We start from the raw sequence: 18,340 nt of genomic DNA on the forward strand, positions 1-18,340 counted from the left end.
TCTTTCCACCGTCCTCTGTGTCCAAGCTTCAGCATGATCGCTCTCTCTCTCCTCCAGAGCAGGATTGGTCAGTCCCCCACCCTCTCGCTTGCTTCCTACTTAAATGCTTTTAGCATAAAGAGAGGGAGGGAAAGGGGGATGGGAGATCCATGGGGGAGGGGAGCTGAGTACTCACTCTGTTGTCACTGGCTAGAGAGAGAGAGAGAGAGGGAGGGAGAGAGAGAAAGAGAGAGAGAGAGAAGGAGAGGGAGGGAGGGAGATAGAGTGGAGTTGTGTCCCATATGTGGAAAAAAAGCATAGCAGTGTACACACAAGTCTGCTGTGCTCCAGGGATTATTGTAGCGCTTTCAGATCTGATGGAGGACATGCAGGCATGAGTAGGTAAGGCTGCCTGTCTTCTCTGCAGCTCTGTGTTGATCTGCTGTCATAGCCTGCTGCTCTCCCTGCTGGCTGACTTGGCTCCGCTGGCTGACTGAAGTTGGAGGAGGACCGGTGCTGAGCGTCTGATAGCAGCTCTCCTCTTTGGCCACTGATCATGAGACATTTCTCTGAGCAAACCAAACCTCTGAAATCTGCCATGTCCTCTCAGCCTCTCTCTGAACTGTGCAAGGACAGAGCTGTGTTTGTTTTAAGTGGAAGTTGCGGTTTGCTGCTTGAGTGCAGTTAGTTATTCTGGGCAGAGTGTTAAAAGTTGACTGTTCAGCATAAGGGGTCATAGTCGGAGGCAGTGTTATACGTAGAGCCTGTCCAGGGACTGCCGTGTGGTCATTGCGTAATATCTCTTCTGTGTGAAACGGTATATTGAATATGAACTGGTAACTGACTTATTTTGTTTTTCTATACACTAAGAAAGAGATTATCTGTTAACATGTAATAATGTAAAGCAATACATATCAAAATGTTGCATAACTACTATTAAATACTGTTAAGTTGTTTTATATATTTCAGTTTGTGTTATGTTTTACTGCCGATTTTGTTTTTTTAATTGATACTGTAGAGTTTTGTTATAGATGGAGTGTGTATTTATACAGAAACATGTTGACAGATTAAAAAAACAGGAAGACTATTTCAGTCATCTCTCTATTGATTTAAAATATGCATTGGTTTCCCAAGAATTGAGAAAGAACCCAAATTTCTGTAAGGAAAAAAATAATTTTCCAGATTTTTTTTAATCTCCTGGGTTTGCTCAGAGAGATGCCTCATATCAGAATACAATGATATAAACTGGAGGATTAAACTGTCTTTAATCTGTGCATGATTAAAATATGACATTTACAACACAAACCAGAATAGACTGTATTTCATTTTGAGAGATCTTTGAAAATAGACATAGTTGGTTGAACTGATTAGTTTTTTCAAACTGCTTCATTTATATAAACATAAAAGAGTCGTATTTATTATTGTCATTTAAAAAAAATATATTGCAAAGTAAAACATTTGTTTGAAAACAGTTTTCCTCTGCATTTTGCTGATGCGGCTCCAAAAGTGTCCGGTCTCCTAAGAATGCAGTCTTTATTGCCCCAGTGCACAGAGCAATGGTATGCATGCCTCTTTTTGTGAGGCAGATTGAGAAAGCCCTCTTTAGAGGCTGCACACGGCTTCACAATCAGCTTAATGCCTGCCTATAATGAATACCCTTCTGTGTGTCAATTTGTCCGACTGTGTGTGTGTGCGTGTGTGTGTATTCTGTTTGTGTTACACTGATAAGGTTCTACGGTTGGTCAGTAACTCTATCATCCTCTGGGTGAATTCTGGGCTGTGTGTTTGTGTGTGTTTAGGTTTTTGTTGCCGTGTGAGCTTGTGCGAAAGGGTTGGTTGACATGTGAGTGTTTGTCCAGACATTGTGCAGCAGCCTGTAACTGCCTCACCTCTCTCTCTTTTTCTCTCTCTCTCTTAGGGCTGTTCTGTTGTCAGTGCAAGCTCATGCCTGTGATGGACTACAGCCGGACGGACGCTAACCTTAGCTGGCTTTCACAAAACAGCATTCCGCCTTCCTGAGACCAGCTCCACAGAATGCTGAGTCCTATTGTCCCCTATAGTGAGTAGACTACAACTTTCTTTCTCTCAACCGAACAGCATGTCACATCGCAAAGCTTCACTTCACTTAGTTGGACTTTGTCTGAATCAATGAGCCCCCACTTCTAAAAACAAGTGGGAGGAGACACTGTGTTCAGTATTTTGCAAATATAAGGAAAGCATGCTCAGGTAACTGTGAAAATGTGCACGCCTCATGAGAGAAACCTGACTTTTTCCTTGACGGCACTGTGGAAATACTAAACCCCCGAGCACCGGCCCTCTCTGAATGTTTCATCACCAGGCGGAAGACACCAATGGGGAAGAAAGAGAGACAGAGGGAGGTTTGAGGGCAGACGGTGTGAGCAATAGAAACCCCTCGGTTCTGCTAGTGTCCGTTTACCAATACAGCTCAGGACTTCACACCACACATGCTGCCCAATGCTCTCCCCATTTTTTCCATTTTCTCTTTTCTCCCTTAAATGCTGACCTAATAACTGACGTGTCCAGTTTTGGGCTCCCCCATTGCACCCTCTCACCAGGTTTCATATGAGCCCGGTGCTCTGGCTCTCCTAAACAGCATTGTTTGGCGGCCAGCATGGGGCTGCCTCCGTGGCTTCGCCCTCAAGAACCTCTTTTTCCAGCACTTTAACTTGCCTCAAAGGGGCATTATTGACATGTCAGTTAAAAGAAAATAAGGACAAAGCAAACAGAATGGTTAAATTATTTTTTTTCATCGATTTTTTTTTTTTTTACATCCCACAAATGGATTGCAGTCTGTGTAAGGCAATTGTGGGGATATGATACATCCTACTGGCCAAAACAGCCTGATTGAAGCTTCATGAGCTGTTTGACAGTTGCCATGACACTTGTTTGCTTTGTAACTTTCACCCTTGAAATAGCACATGTTATTTTTGCCAATAGTCAATAGTAGTTTGCAACCTTATGTGTCAACCATGTCTTTTCATGAGTTGCTCTTGATGAACATCAACACGTTTAATGCCTGTTCTCCCAGACACGTCCCTTTAAAAATGTTTTCGCTTTAAATCCAGCTAATTTGCTCAAGTGCAACTGATACACCAATAATTTGCAAGAACATGCATACTTATTTGTTCCATCAGCTCCCTGCACCCTGCTAGTCCACACTGACTGAACACACTCTCCCTGCTGCTAAAGAAGACGGCTCGTCCAAGAATGTCACAAACTGCTGGTAGAATAGTTAGCATGCTTTCAGCGCCTGCACAGGGCTTGTCCTTCATGGGAATCTTCTAGTGCGTTAATGCCTTTGTGTGTGATTTGCTTCTACGTTCAGGATGCACAATGATGGTTTTCATTGGCTCTGTTCAGAAGTTTCACAGTTCTTCAAGTACAGAGTATCTCTGTTCTGCAGCAGTGAGATTGTTTCAGAACAGCCTGCTAGTGTGCGAGTGTGCAGACAGAGGGAACGTTCGACGTGAGCGCTCACAGCAGTGTTATGTCGTCTTGTTGTTTACTCTCAGACCAGTGACACACAAACACACCTCTGTGCTCGCTGGTGACACTGCAGCTCACTGTCTTTTACTTAAAGACTGTAGTCATGAGTCTGCTGCGTGAAAAATACAACTGTGAGGGACTTTTCATATGTGCCGGACATGCGAAGACTCTCACCTCCGTGTTGGAATCCCCTTTGTGGGATTGTTGAGCATTCCCACTTTCCAATGCTATTTCGGACTCCTGCTGTAAGCATTTATGCCCCGGCACATAGATGGGTCCCAGTGTGTCAATGCATGGGGACAAACGGTTAGGACAGGTACAGCCACAAACAGACTCTTTGACTTCGGGACTGCCCGAAAAATGTAATCTCACTGATTTGGATCCAACTTTAAGCCAGTGTGTGTGTCCTGTTGTTTCCCGGTGTGTCCGGTCCTTAGCTCTTGACTCTAGTCTCCGGCCAGTCCGGAGGACTTCAAGCTGAGGCAAGCAGCCATGGCCGGACTGAGAAGAAACCTGAGAGAGATTCCAGAGGCCATGGATACTCCTGGTGGGATTTGGTGCAAAGAATCTGTAATCTGCACTTCAAACACACTCTTAAATCAGTCCCAGGCTGCCAACCCAAGAGTGCCCTAACTCTTGTTGCTGGGGCCCCCGCTGGTGTAGCGATACCTTTTCTTTTAAAACAACACACACTCACACACACAAAGAAACTACACACCGGAGTCCAAATCTGGCAGTTTTTATAGCTCTCCTCTGACTGACCCCTCTACCTCTCCTTTCTCTTGCTGGCTCTATTTTTATGTTTTGTGCAAGTGTCTTTGTGAATGACTCGGCTAAGTCATGGACTAGTTTGTATAGAAAAAAAGGAGTAGATCTCATCCTGGCTCGTCCTGAAGGAGCAGGTTGGAGGGCTGTGCCAGCGTCTATTCCTTTTGTAGGCAGAGTGGTATGAGTGCGGCGGTGGAGGGGCCTGTGAGGCCCTTCAGTAAACACACAGCCTGCCAAAGTGTGTGTTTGTGTGTGTGTGTGAATAAGCACAGGGATCATTAGTGTAGGGTGTGAATGGGCTCTAATTAGCCCCCAGTGTGTGTGGTTGTGTGTGTATATGTCTGTGTGTATGTTGTGCATGCGTTTGTGTCCACAAGAAAAGAAGGTTAGGGACCCAGGGCCCTGTGAGTCCACCGGCCCAGGGCTCTGTCTCTCTGAGGGTTCATCAGCTCATTAAGGAGACCTCCGCTCCCGTTAAGGGCCCAATTAAGAAGCAAGGTGGTGAGGCTCATTTGGATGGCAACACTTCACTGGATTCCTGAGGCAGCAGAATTCAGAGCTCAACAATGAGACACAACTTCTTTCACACGAGCAGAGCTAATTAGTAAATGACCACACTTGAGAAATAACATACTTTAATCATACGCCATGATGTGTTTCTGCTGCAGGGATCATAAACTGCATGGCCACAGAGGGAAGCATGGCTGTTGATATATTGAGCTTCCTCCAATTTGGGTGTGTACGAACAGAAAACACGTCTCAGAGCTGTCCATGTGCTGAGAGCATAAGATGGGAACACATTGGGGCCAGGGGATTTGGACAGAGAGGGAATGCAACATGCTCACTGGGAATGGGGGAGCGAATAAGGGAGGTGGAGATGCAGAGAATCTGGGCAAGAAAGAGATTGCAAGGAAAAGAGTTAAGGAGGGGGAGATAGAACAGAGATTGGGCGAGTGAGACAGATGGAAAGGGTGATTGGTCATCACAGAGCCTTTGGACAGCTGTTCTCTGATATATTAGTGGACACAATGACCGAAAGCCAGCCTGCAGTCACAGAAAATAGGGCCCCTGTTTTTCATGAAGGGGAGGGGGGTTGTACGGGGGTGGTGGTGGACAGGGTTCTGCCATTTGTGGACGTGCGCTTGCAGGCACGGGGGATGGGGGAGTTGTTTCTAAAATTACGAGCATGAAGTGACGTATCCAGCAATTAATCTGGTGGCTTTCTAGTTTTGGAGAGTGCCAAGAAAAGGGCTGTAAAATGAGCATGCTCTCAGATTGGAGTTTGCTTTTTGCTGCACTATCATTATCAATTCTAAACACGTTTGTCGATGAATCAATGTTCAACAAATCCCATCAAGTAGTTTGGCTCCTGCTCCCCTCCGTCTCCTCTGCAAAACAACAACTTTTAACGACCCTGAATATTTGTTCGGCGCTAATGAATTCACCACATGGAAGCTTATTTTATTCAGTTTATTGACTGGTTCTGAGAAATAATTGTCTTTTATTCTACCTATTTTTTAGAACAGATATAGGTATTATGATTTTACTATTATCTTAAAATACTCTGTACACTGTTGGCAGACTCTTTTCTTCCACTAAAACCCCCAAAAGAGCACACACTGACAACAACTATTCTGACATCCCAACATGTCCAAAGGGGGATGAAAGTGATTCAAAGTGTTATTCTGATACGTGGAGTACCGATAGCTGTCTCCACAGGGAGAGGAAGGTGCAGAGAGAGAGAGACGCACACAGAGGACATCCCTCAATGCCACCGCAGGAGATGGGCTCCTTCCTCCTGGGATTCGACTGGTGAGGCGTGTTTGAAAAGAGCTGCGTCTGCTTTTGCGCTGGGCAGCAGGTGTGAAAACTCCCCACCAGAGCTCTTCTGTTATTGCATCTTATTAGGGCCATGAAAGAGAGAGCCGATGAGCCAGAGGGAGCGAGAGGCAGAGAGGGACTGTGGGGTTGTGTTTCTCTTGATTGATAGTAGCCCTGTAACTAACACATGGATTAATAAAAATTTGCCCTAGCAATGCCCACTTAAGCATGTCTGATGAATTATGATCTTTGTTGTCCAGTGTGTGCATCATCCCTGTCTTAAGGTGCTTTGGGAAGGGCCTCAAGGACTGACCTCAAACTTCCTTTACCGTTTCTTTTTGGACAAAACCCCACACGATAAGGTTATTCAGCATCTGTGGGGAGAATATTGTTGGAGGTAACTTGACATTTTGTAACTTCACAATTGTACAATATACATATTTCCACAGAATATGTAAGGAATTTATACTTTTTGGGGGTTTTTTTTGCAAGTAAAATGTGTGTATCATACCAAAGTGAGAGAACATACAGAGACAATGTTCCACTGTCTCAACCTGGCACGCTGTGAATTGTGGCCGACCTCTCAGATTGGTGTTTTTATGACAGAGCAGGTATGCAGTATGCAGCGGCAGGACGGCAGCAGACTAGTGAGAATGTCCTGCCTGATATTAGTGTCATAAATCAAAGTGAACTTGAGAACAGACAACTTAAGGGGCTTCAAGAGTGAACAACAAATCAAGATAACAAACACGAATAAATAACAGATTCTAAGTGCTTCTCCTTTTGCACACGGCACTCAGTTCATGATTGTACGAAGCAGTTTCTTTAACATGTTTGCTGAAATGCAGAGAAGTGTTTAAAGAATTCTCAAGAAAGACATACTTTCTTCAACATATTCATGTCCAGCAAGCAGGAGTTTCAGCCGTCAGCTCATTGATCAGCTTGCGCTCGCTGAATACCAAACGACTAATGCAGTGATCACAGCATCAGGTTTGTGATTTATCAGCACAAATATAGTGTCTGTCACACGCTGCCCTCTTCTCCACTTTCTGCCTGTCATTCTCATTTGGTACGGCTCTGCTCTTTTTATTATAACTGCATTCATTTGAAGCTTTTCTTTTTAAATGGTCTGTTTCTGAGATGTTTTTAAATTGAATCCCTGCCACAACAGCCGGAGCAGCACTCACAAAACAACTTGACACTGCCCTCTCTCTGCAGCTTTCTGTTTGGAAATATTGAAAGAATTTTGTTTTTGTATTCACTCCCTGGACAGAATTACCCTTTCATTGTGGAGGTCATAGAGGTCAGCAGATTCATTTAGAGCAGGTGAGGTTTGGCTGGACAGTTTCTCCTGTTTTTTAAAATAATGTATATATTTTGCGAGTTATTGCGCAATAATATGATTACAAAAGGAGTAAACACAAGTATACAGACATCCAATAGAGATTATGCAAAGCAAGCCAAAGACAAACAAAAGAACAACTTTTTAATCCTGCAGTAAATTCTGACCTGATGCAATACATTTTGTAATTGTGTAGTTGAACAGAAAAGTAGGTCTGCATCATGATTGCTCTTCTTATTCATGTTTTATAAGAGATTAGGAACAGAGGATGACAGGATTCATGGATCTATGTACAAGCACATTGCTCTCCCTAATTTGTGCCTGTACGGCGAGGTTGCACGACCGACTGGAGATGTTGGTCGTTTTCTCTCGGTGGGTGGGGGTCGAGCTCAGTCGTGAATAGAGCCCTGATTTGATTGATCCACGGCGGTCTTGTTTACAAGCGGCCTCTTCACAATCGACACAGTTTAATAGCACACTGTCCCAGAAGGGTTGTTGCATCCGTGTCCGTTTTGTTCCTCGGGGCAGGGAAAACAAAAGTGCCGGGAAGGGAGAAGGATGAAAGCAACCTCAAGGGAGCAGTGAAACGGCACTGGAGCCCTCCGTCTCAGGCTTCCTGCCAAGATAACGTTTCATCTCACCCACTAATACTTATTTTATAGGAAACCACAGCACAGTCTAGAGTTCTACCAGCCTATACAGGCCAAAAACTACTCCGGTTTCATCGTGTCAACATGAGACTCAGTGGCTTTGTAGATGGCAGATTGGAGCATTTTCGGGCAGAAATCACAGATGAACCTAACACGCTCCCCCCTGAGCCATAAGTAGTCTAATTCTGATTTTAGGGCCTCCTCAAAGTAAAGCTGGTTTCTGCTGAGAGAGCCATGCCACTGTCTTCATCACGCACTCCTACAATAGGATGCAGCTCACACAGGTCCCTCAATAAATCCCAGGCTGACACAAAAGCTGTCAGTGGACTGCTGCTGAATAGATTAATAAGATTTCCATAATTAGATAGGCCCCTAACAATAGGATCCTTTAGGCTTTGTCTCAGGGCCAACTGGATTGCAGAGCCGCGCACGTCTGCTGGACGGACTTCCATCACAATGGCCACGAAGACAGTAAGGCGGTCAGCAGAAGAACATCTGTCTCTCCTGGGGCCGAGAACACCCACCCAAACATAGTGGGACGTGTGCATCCACATACGGTTCTTATCAAGCTTGGTCAATAAAAGAAGAAGAAGAAGGAGAATTAAGACTTTTATCATCATATTACATAGTTATATACATATATGAAATTCTTCTTTGCATTTAACCCATTCTTAGTTATTAAGGAGCAGTTGGCTGCTGTGAAGCGCCCTGGGAGCAAAGAAAAGTACTCTCTTCACTATTTTATGTATATTTTAACCAATTTCTGTTCACCATAAGTTTAACAGCACAACAGATAACCTATTTCATACTCAATCAAACTCCTTACTGACTGGATGTTACGATCTCAGACATTGGGGAAGGACCCCCAATTGCGACCGGGACACACAGATAAAGTCTTAGTAAGTACTTTTTTTTTCGGTTCTGCAGTGAAAAAATGAAAGCTCGTGGTGAGTGAAAAATTTCAAAACTGCCACAGAGCACAACATCCTGACTCAAAAGACCAGACAGACTGACACAGAAGGACTGAGGGGAAAGGGGCATGGTGGCAAAGACTAACACAAGACACAAGTCAGAGGCGGGGCGGCGGGGCTGACCGAGCATGAGCATAGGTGAATGAGAAAAGCGAACATAAATGATGAACCTCTCTAGCATATATCTGTCCGGTGCACAGTAATTCCCCCCCCCCAGGGCCATGGCCCAGGCTGATTGTAAAAGTCGAAATGGTGGATAGATAAGAGTCTATATTGATAAATGAAGCAGCTTATCAACTTCTCAGGACGAAACCCCTTCAGTCTGCATCTGCTTTGCTGCCCATGTCCCCTCCGGTGGACAGTCGGACTTAGACGGACCTTGCCTCACCCAGGCGGGGGAACTGGGCGGGGGAGGGGGAGGGCAAGTGTGTCTCACACAACTGGCTTGATTTTACTAACGGGGAGCGGGTGGTGCCTCGGTCTCAAGGGAGTTGGGAGCCGGCCCGTGCCCCCCCGGTTGATGACTGGAAGCAGAACCTGAGCCAGAACCACACCAAAGTTTTGACAACATGTGGCGGTAAGTCTTTGGTAATGAGCCCTTTTGGTGACTTTGGCCTGAGGGGCGGGACTGTGAGAGGCGTGACCCCTCTGCATGAGCGATCCGCTTGGAAGACTGGGAGAGAGACTGGCGGAGAAGGGACCATCTGATCATGGCAGACTCCACTTTTGCCGAAAAGGCTCCAATCACCCGTTAAGTGGAAAGGATGGTCTTCTTGGCTCTACCGCCAAGGTCGGGATCGTAGACTTAAATCCAACAGTGAATATCTGGCCGTTTGAAGAAGCAGTTCAGCAAGATGACATAGTGTGCAGAGGATAGGTCTTCACCCCGTAATGTCATTTAGTGGACTAGTCTCTCTCAAGGGTCTCAGAGACCCTTTCTTTCCTCAAAGAAAATCCGCCCTGGCGGGCTGGAGACTATGAAGGATCTGATTTAGTGAAGAGAGATGTATTCATCGGTGCACAACACTGGATCACATAGCAGCTTTACTGCTTATGTTGAGAGGAACAAAGGCCGACACAATTATTGAATGAGGGGTAGACTCATATTTTAAAACATACTGAGGTCCTCAACCATTCTTAGTAAATGTGTTTTTTTTAAATGTATCCATAATCCATCTCTTAATATGAGGATGGTTGACTTGGGGTGTGGCAGGAGATAGACATGTCAAAGTATTGGAGTTCAATATGTATAAGTGAAGGTTACAACATAATTATGTAGATCTGGATCACAAAATTCTAAAATTATTTCGCAGTGTGTCTCTTCTGTGTTATAGGATCATTTTAAAATCTAGCATGGCAGTGAAATCTATATTTAAATGAATCTCAGTATGTCCACACTGTCCTGATTTCCTGCTTCTAATCTTAGCTTTCTTCCTGCCCCTCCAGTGAATTCATTGACATGATTGCTCTGATTTAAACAGAAGTGTAGATTAGAGCTCAATTCATTGTGGAGCGCTCCTGCTCTAAAAACCACAATCCAGCCAAGGCCAAGATCTAATTACACGGAGAAGGCTAAACTGCTCTGCAACCCTGCTGTGTTCATCAGGGGAATAAATAGCGGCCTATCACTCACCTCACTCACTGTGTACACACAGAAATAATTATTGAGTGTAATGCACTTTGTTTTAGAACGTAATTACTCTCAGATTTAACAGTGATATGGTTCTTATGCGCAGCTGGTCATTACCTTGGTCAAGGGGGTAGTGTGAGAGAAGTGCATTCTGTATTGGTGCTACTGTGGTGATGGAGTGGACAGCAGTTAGCCTGCCTCACTGAGTCCTCTAATGTCCGCTCCAGTCTGCTTAGAGAGGACGAAGCGCCTGCTGTCCACTCCTTCCCCTCCCTCTTCCATCCCTACCTCCCCGCTGCAGGTTTTATGAGCTCCCCTGGGCTCTCATCCATCTCTGTCACACACAGGCCCCATTATTGGGGCTGCACACTGGTTGGGCTGCAGATGGGAAGGGCCTGCAGGATATATATGGTTTCTGCAGCCCGGACAAAGGCCTGCGAGTCAGACCGCAGAAATATGTGGTCATCTGGGTGTGGACAAGACAATGTCTTCAGCATGTTTGTAAAAAAGTGAACCGAGTGTGAGAATGTTCCCTTACCTCTAGCTGTGGAGGGGTGTGTGGGTTGACTGAAGCTTACGGCAGTACTTGAACTGGTTTGGCCATTGGGAATTTAAGGCAGTGGATTTGAATATGAAGGACATGATAATCCAACAGCCATCTGGTCTGCTGGTCTCTTCTGACTGAATAAATAACGGGTGTAATCTGAAAACACACATGGGGAGGTTTGGAAAGCGGGCAAAGAAAGAGGGCAAAGTTAAGGAGTGAGCTAGAGAGGGCAGCAGCAGAAGTGCAGACTGTGGAGTTTGAGATTTGAGTTAAATGGCAATAAGAAGCCTGGCTCCACACACGCAGACAGCCATGAATAATGAATCATCAGCCGGCCACTGAGGGAAAGGCAGAGAGGCCAGTAATGACGGCTTTGTGCTCTATTCCTTCTTACCTCCCTGTCTATGGCTGGAGTAGTGCTCACCTCAGGGTAAATCATGACACTTCAATAATGCCAAGCTATGTATGGAATGTCAAGCTAATGCCTCAGCAAGAGGTATCGCTATTCGTCATGAAAATACATGTTTGTATTACTGTGAAAAAATACACACGTACACATATATAGTGTTCACAGTTGAATATACAGACACACTAACAAATGGGCTTGAGAAAATAAACAGAATAGTGTTCCAACTGAAATCTAGCGGATGCATTTTATACTTGATATGCATGTTTCACAAATTTCAGTTTGCAATGTCAGTTGAATGTTTGACTGGAAAATCAGACCTTTGCATGAGGGGACATTAAGGGAAAACAATTCATGGAACAAAAATCTCTTTCTCGACTGCCCTTTCTGCTGTTAGCTCAGCGATGTCCTCGGTGCGTAGCAGCCATGATCAATCAGAGCTCAGCCAGTGCTGAAGTCAGCCAGAGGAACAGACATTCCACTTTCCCAATGTTCCATGGGAGACTGTGCTGATGAATAGCACACTATGCTGCAATTCCAAGCCCAACCCCCCTCTAGCTTTCTCTCTTTTTCTTTCTTTCTGTCTTTCTCACTCTCTCCACACCACTGTCCACACACACACACACACAAGAACGCACACACACACACACACACACACACACACACACACACACACACACTCTTTCCCTTCTCCCTCCCTCCCTCCTTATGTCCAGCCGGCCACTGGGCCTTTGGAGCTCTGGTGTACGGTGGGTGGGTGGTAGGTGGGGGTGCAGGGCGAAGAAAGCAGGCATTCAGAGCAACATGCACGGGGAGATAACAATAGGTCCTCTGGGAGACCTGCAGATGTTAATAATACAGGGAATAGTAGTGGGATCTTATTGCTACTCCAACATGGTAAACTGCAAAACAACACATTTATTTTTCTTACTTATTCACCTCCCCTTAACCTTCCTTTCCCTCTCTGAGAATTGAAAGCTAGCATATATGTTGGTAACACTAGAAAAGATTCCTTTCCAAACAGAAGAAAGGCAATTTCTTTTCACTGGCTTCATGAAGATGAGGGCCTCCGACCATGTGTCACTGTGACATTGACAAATGTCTACTAATACTGCTTTGCACCGTCTAGTTTACTAATTCAAACCGAATATAGACTGTTATTTGGACTATTATTTGAAAAATCACAAGTAATGTGACATTTTATATATTGGCAATCTTGGAACTACAAATTTTACCTTGAGAATTATTTCACTTTTCAATCGAAGTCAACAAACTTCTCCATTTTCAACTCACAGGAAAGGAATAAATTAATAAAAATGCTAAATTAACCCCAGATGTATTCATATCCAGCATGAACACAAAGCTGCACAGCCCAACATTCCTCATTTCATCATCAATATACTATTTTCTGACGTAATTGTAATTATAGGAAAATCCTGACCTGGTCCCCCCTGTGTGTTTCTTTTGACAGGCCTGTTAAAGATGCACTGGAACCCAGAGCATGCCCAGCCTCTCAGCCAGTGGCCTGAGCAGCACCTGGACGTCTCCTCCACCACCTCCTCTCCAGCCCACAAGTCGGAGTTATACTCTCGCGGTCGCAGCGGCTACAACTACGCCTGGGCCAATGATGACATCTCTGCTCTCACAGCCTCCAACCTGTTGAAGCGCTATGCTGATAGATATTCTGGCGCGCTGGACTCACCATATGACCGACCACCTACTGTGGGCATTTACCCAGAGCCAGGGGCCTTTGGAGGCCTCAACGCCCCAAAAACTGAACTGGAGCCCTGGCCACTGTCGCACGGTACTGATGCCTCCTATTCCCTGGTGCCCCCTGGAGGCCATGACAGCCTCTCAGGTTCAAAGGCCATAGCCACGTCTGCAGGCCCTCCAGGGGTTAGTAGTGTTTCGGTGGTGAACAGTAACCTCTCAGACTCGGGCTACAGTGGCAGCAGCTCCTGCAGTGGCTCCAGTGAGTACCCCTCGAACTACAATGGCACCTATCTTTCCTCAGCGTACTGTCCCCAACCCAGTGCAGCACTTCCCCCTGTCTCCCTCCACAGTCTCCAATCCACCCCCACCCTAGTGCCCAGCTATAGCCCGACCACACCTGTCTATAACTACCCCCCGAGCACATACCCTCCCCAGACCAGCCTTGCCCCCAGCTACAGCCACCCCTCCGCAATTTACCTTCCCTCCGGCCTATCTGCCCCATCTCCTGTTCCCTCAAGGTCCACAGTCGTAGGAGGCAGCTATAGTTACCAGATCACAAACCTTGTGACATCTGATTCTGAAGGGACATTAAAGAGAAAAGCATTTGAGATGAGTATAGAAGATGATGAGAGCGCAGATGGGTCTCGCTACAGGAAATATAGCTATGACCCCTTGAAGGCAGGGGGTAACTCACCCTACAGTGTGAATGACAAAACAGAATGCCGGGGAATAGGCTTCAGCAATTCAGGCAGCACAGACCCTCATACCTTCAAGGCCGGTAAGCCCTCTTCCCAGCCACTCGTGTCTCCTCACTATGGGTCAGTTGGGGAGTACAGCCCTCCAGCAGGCATGACGGGGGAAAATAGTGTTGCAGAGCAGGGCTTCATCCAGCAGCAGCAGCAGCACCGCTCACAGGCCCATAAACGCTCCCCATTGTGTGCTCCAACTGTTGAGACTATGAAGAGCCCAGACCCCCGACTGTTGGACCTTGTTAATGGAGAGTTACTGGACTGCAGCCCAGCACTGGGCTGGGGCGAGCTGGCTGGGCTCACCCATGTCAAGGCTGCCCTGGAGGAGGACCTGCTGTGGCCCGTGTTGAGGCCCAGTCCAGTGATGCGTTCACCAAGAACCGTCCTGCTCTTTGGCCCCCGAGGAGGAGGTAAGACGACGCTGACTCGTTCTTTGGCCTCACAGTTGGGAGCTTCCTTCTACCGGTTAAGTGGAGCCATGCTTGCCTCTAAAGGGAAGGCTGAGGCAGAGCACATTCTGGGGTCTCTTTTACAGGTAGCGGGGGCACGGCAGCCCTCAGTAGTGCTGCTCAGCCAGGTGGAGGCCATGGAAGAGGAGGGGCTGAGGCAGACACTGCTGACCACCCTGGAGAAAGCCCAGGTGGGGAGCACAGGTCTGGTGATTCTTGTATGTTCCACCGGAAGGCCAGATCTGCTGCAAGATGCAGTTCATCGGAGCTTTGCCAAACGCTATCACGTTGGCCTGCCAGATGTGGGTTTGCGCAGGCAGGTGCTGCTGCAGGCGCTGCCGCCCCAGGGCTGCAGCTTAAGCGAGAGGGAGCTGAGTGCTGTGCTGCAGCGCACAGAGGGCTTCTCAGTGTGGGAGCTGCTGCAGCTTTGCCAGCAGGCACTCTCCTCAGCTTCCTCCCCCTCTGGGGCCATGCATGGCCACCCCTCATCCTCCAAGCCGCCAGTCTTCACAGACTTTGACAATGCCTTCTGCAAGGTGCGCCCACACACCACCACAAAAGAACTGGACACTTGCATCGAGTGGAGCAAGATGTATAACCACTGAGGAAGCAGCCAGTCACTGTACCTGGACTCTCCGTCTTTGCTTTGACATGGAAAGCCATGGGAATGTTTTCTTGTTGTTCTGTAATTACAGATTTTACAACCAAAAGAGCCAGAGACTGGTAGAAGCATGCCATGGTGTGCTGTTTTTGTTTTCGTATGAATATCCACAATGTTTTATTTTTCCCAAAGAAAAGAAAGATGAATAGGCCTTGTTGAGTGTGGTCGTGTATAAGTCTTTTGGCCAATGGGAAAATCAGATTCTATACTATTTGGATACTCTCAGAGATCCTGATTAGCCTTGGTCTGGGACAAAATCAATTGTTTGTTGCCAGGTGACGTGGTCCAAGATTATGGATAATCAGGGTTTGGAAAATCCCCCCTTTGACTGCTACTCTCAGGATCCTATTTATTGCCAGTCCACGACCCTTATCTTAATGTTGATTTAGTCATTGGATTGTCACTAATTATTTAGTCAGAAGGGCTTGGGATCAGACAGAAAGATTTCAGTAAACCACAGTTCTTGACCAAAAATATGTCAAACCAAATGCATCAACAGTGTTGCTATATTTCTCAAAACGGACTTGTCCCCAAAATCTCAATAAATATATGAATCTTTCTCAAATCAAAAACTTTGCTGCAGTCTATCCTAGGAGTTGAGTTCTGCAAGTAAAACCTTGCAGAACTCAAAATTTTTGGCTGGAGAAATACTTCAAACATATCTTTATTCTTGTCACTTGCCAATAGCACTACATTTCACCGGCATCATAACTTCCATAATGTTCTTTATTTCACATTCCTCATCTTCTGCAGTTTTCCTGAGAATCTCACTTACAGAACAAAATGTGTACCTACAGCGTGTCTGTTTTCTCTTTCACTTACTCCTTTTGTTTTATTAGTATGTAGTCTTGTTTGAAATGCTCAGGAATAATTTCTTTACCTCAGAAATATGAAATAAAGAATGTATGTAATCTTAGGGTCTTAGTAGAGAGTGGCGTGAAGCGAGAGAAAGAAGCGAGGAGAAACCTGACAGTCTTGTGATACCCACTACCGCTGGGCTTTTACCTCGGGAGAGAAACTTGAATATGCTACAAAGAGTAACATTGAATGTAATTCAGGTATTTCAAAGGATATTTGATGCCATAAATCCATGTATTATTATATATGAATATATAAACATGTTTTCTTTTCTGTTCTTTAACCCTTTATTTGTATTGTAGTTTATGGTGGAGTGATGATTGTCTTCAAGAAATGCTATGTAGAAAACAGAAAATATTCCTTTTTTTGTTGGACAAACTGTGCACTGCTAATCCCTGTATTGTTTAGTGTTTACATATCCTGTATATGCATGTCTGCATAGTTTTACGGCTGCAAGATACCATTTATAAATGTAAATACAATGCACAAAATCATACATGTGCACACACAGTGAACATCTGAGCACAATAAGACAACAAAGAAAACACAGATGCCGAATCAGTTTATAGATTATGTCTGTATGTACGTTTCAGCAAATCCCAAAGTCTACGAACGCACAATGTATGTGTACACAACATTTAGGCAATCTAGATCTAGAAGTCTCTCCTTTTCCACCAGCTCTGTTTTATCAGGCTGGAAAACGTTGGTCACTGGAATGCTGGTCCAGAGGTCGCTCATGTTAGACTGTTGCTATGGTCCTGAAGAGGTGTACACAGAGTGATGCAATATCTCCCACTGCCCTTTCCTCCCTCTGTCTCTCCCTCTCTCCCTCATCATTATTTTTCTCTTTTTCGCTCTCCCCAGTGCAATCTCATTAGATTGGATTGCCCCCTGGCCACGAGCCCCAGTGGCCATGTGGCGTTGCATCCTCTCCCCACCCCCCTTCTCCCTTCCCCTCCCTTATACCGATTCCTCTGGAGTGGAAGTGGTCTGATTGATGTCCAGCAACCCTATATCACAGCACAGCCGTCCCTCTCCAGCTGGTGGCTTCAGTCATGCCATACAGCCAGATCAATTAGAGTGATCCCCGCTGTGCATACTGATCAGTCTCAGAAACCGAAAACACATTTACAACTTACAGAACAACCCCCGCCTCATGGTCTAGATAATGCTTGCGACTATTCACATGTAATTAAATATTAATGATGACTTAAAGGTACAAGTAGCTCACATGTTGATGTTTGTTGTGCCCACCACTCCAGACAGTTTGTCCAATAAAACAAGCTTTTATTTTGTACATGTTTTGATACGTTCTGGCGGTAACTTTGTTCTTGGTTATTGTACATTTTCTGTAACCATTTCTACCTCATTTTTGCGGCATATTGTACATGAAATTATTTATTTCATGTCTTTTTTTATGTCTGTTTGAAACATGATAATAATGTTCTTTAACTGTAATGGTCTACCTCAAAAAAGACTGTATTTTAAGAGAAGAGTATCACACAATATTAAACAGAATTTGTCCATATTGCACTGCGGTGATCTCTTTTTTTCCCCCTCAACAGTTGAAGGACTGCAATTGACCAGAGTGCAGACATTACATGATGGTGGCTTCCATATATATCTGTATTTGTAGCCTGGCTTGACCCCAATGTTAAGGGCAACACAGTTACTTAAACTGATTGATAAATTCACGTAACACAAAGGACCTAGTCAATGGACAAAAGTGGGTTCATGTGGCGGTGTGCTGCTCTTAGATATGACACAAGCATGTTTTCAGTTGAGGCCATTTGTTGTGATGGTTTTTCTGTGTGTGGGTGTAGGATTTGAACAAAAGCTTTGAGTGTGTGTTTTGTGTCTACATGCACATATGTTTGGCAGCCTGCACGTGAGTGTGTTTTTACGCGCTGCGGTGTCCAGAACAGCAACAGAAGTGGTGCTAGCACCCCCCCGGAGGCTTCAGGCCCAGTGCCAGAGCACACAGGTCCTTCCTCCCTGTCACTGTCTGTAAACAACTGCTCGTCCCGGCGGCCAGCCCTCTGCTATTTCTGGTCTTGCCTGACATCTTTTAAAGACTCAACACTAACTAAGAGAAGAAGTACACCTGAGAAACTCTGTGCCAAGAATTGAAAGTTTAGTCGAGGCATGACTCAGGATTTGTAGTTATGGATAGTGCGTCAAAGTTGGAGAATCCCGGTCGAACAGTAATGATGGTGGTGTTGATGCCAGAGTAATTAATAGTCTAATAATGATGCATAGCTTTGTTATAAGCAAAACCCTGTGCTGAGG

The 18,340-nt window shown here is 45.4% G+C and overlaps 1 protein-coding gene across 2 annotated transcripts; it reads left to right on the forward strand.

Annotated features, from left to right (window-relative positions):
• Positions 1 to 297: 297 nt before the first annotated feature.
• Positions 298 to 17,582, forward strand: fignl2 (fidgetin like 2). 2 transcript variants are annotated; one of them, XM_056424078.1, is made up of 3 exons: positions 298 to 381; positions 1,898 to 2,038; positions 13,093 to 17,582. In XM_056424078.1, the coding sequence occupies exons 2-3, from the start codon at positions 2,014 to 2,016 to the stop codon at positions 15,135 to 15,137; spliced, it is 2,070 nt and encodes a 689-aa protein (XP_056280053.1). In that variant the 5' UTR covers positions 298 to 381; positions 1,898 to 2,013; the 3' UTR covers positions 15,138 to 17,582. The 2 variants fall into 2 exon arrangements, with proteins under 2 accessions (XP_056280053.1, XP_056280052.1); XM_056424077.1 differs by lacking the exon at positions 298 to 381 and having other exon boundaries at positions 1,823 to 2,038.
• The last annotated feature ends 758 nt before the right edge of the window (positions 17,583 to 18,340 follow it).

Source organism: Pseudoliparis swirei, chromosome 9, assembly GCF_029220125.1.
Source record: "Pseudoliparis swirei isolate HS2019 ecotype Mariana Trench chromosome 9, NWPU_hadal_v1, whole genome shotgun sequence".
Classification (NCBI taxonomy): Eukaryota; Metazoa; Chordata; class Actinopteri; order Perciformes; family Liparidae; genus Pseudoliparis; species Pseudoliparis swirei.

Excerpts from the sequence above, each read along its gene's own strand:
- fignl2 (XM_056424078.1), top strand. The coding sequence starts at position 2,014 with ATGCTGAGTCCTATTGTCCCCTATA. Across the intron at positions 2,039-13,092 it reads GAGTCCTATTGTCCCCTATA|GCCTGTTAAAGATGCACTGG; the intron begins GTGAGTAGACTA and ends TTCTTTTGACAG.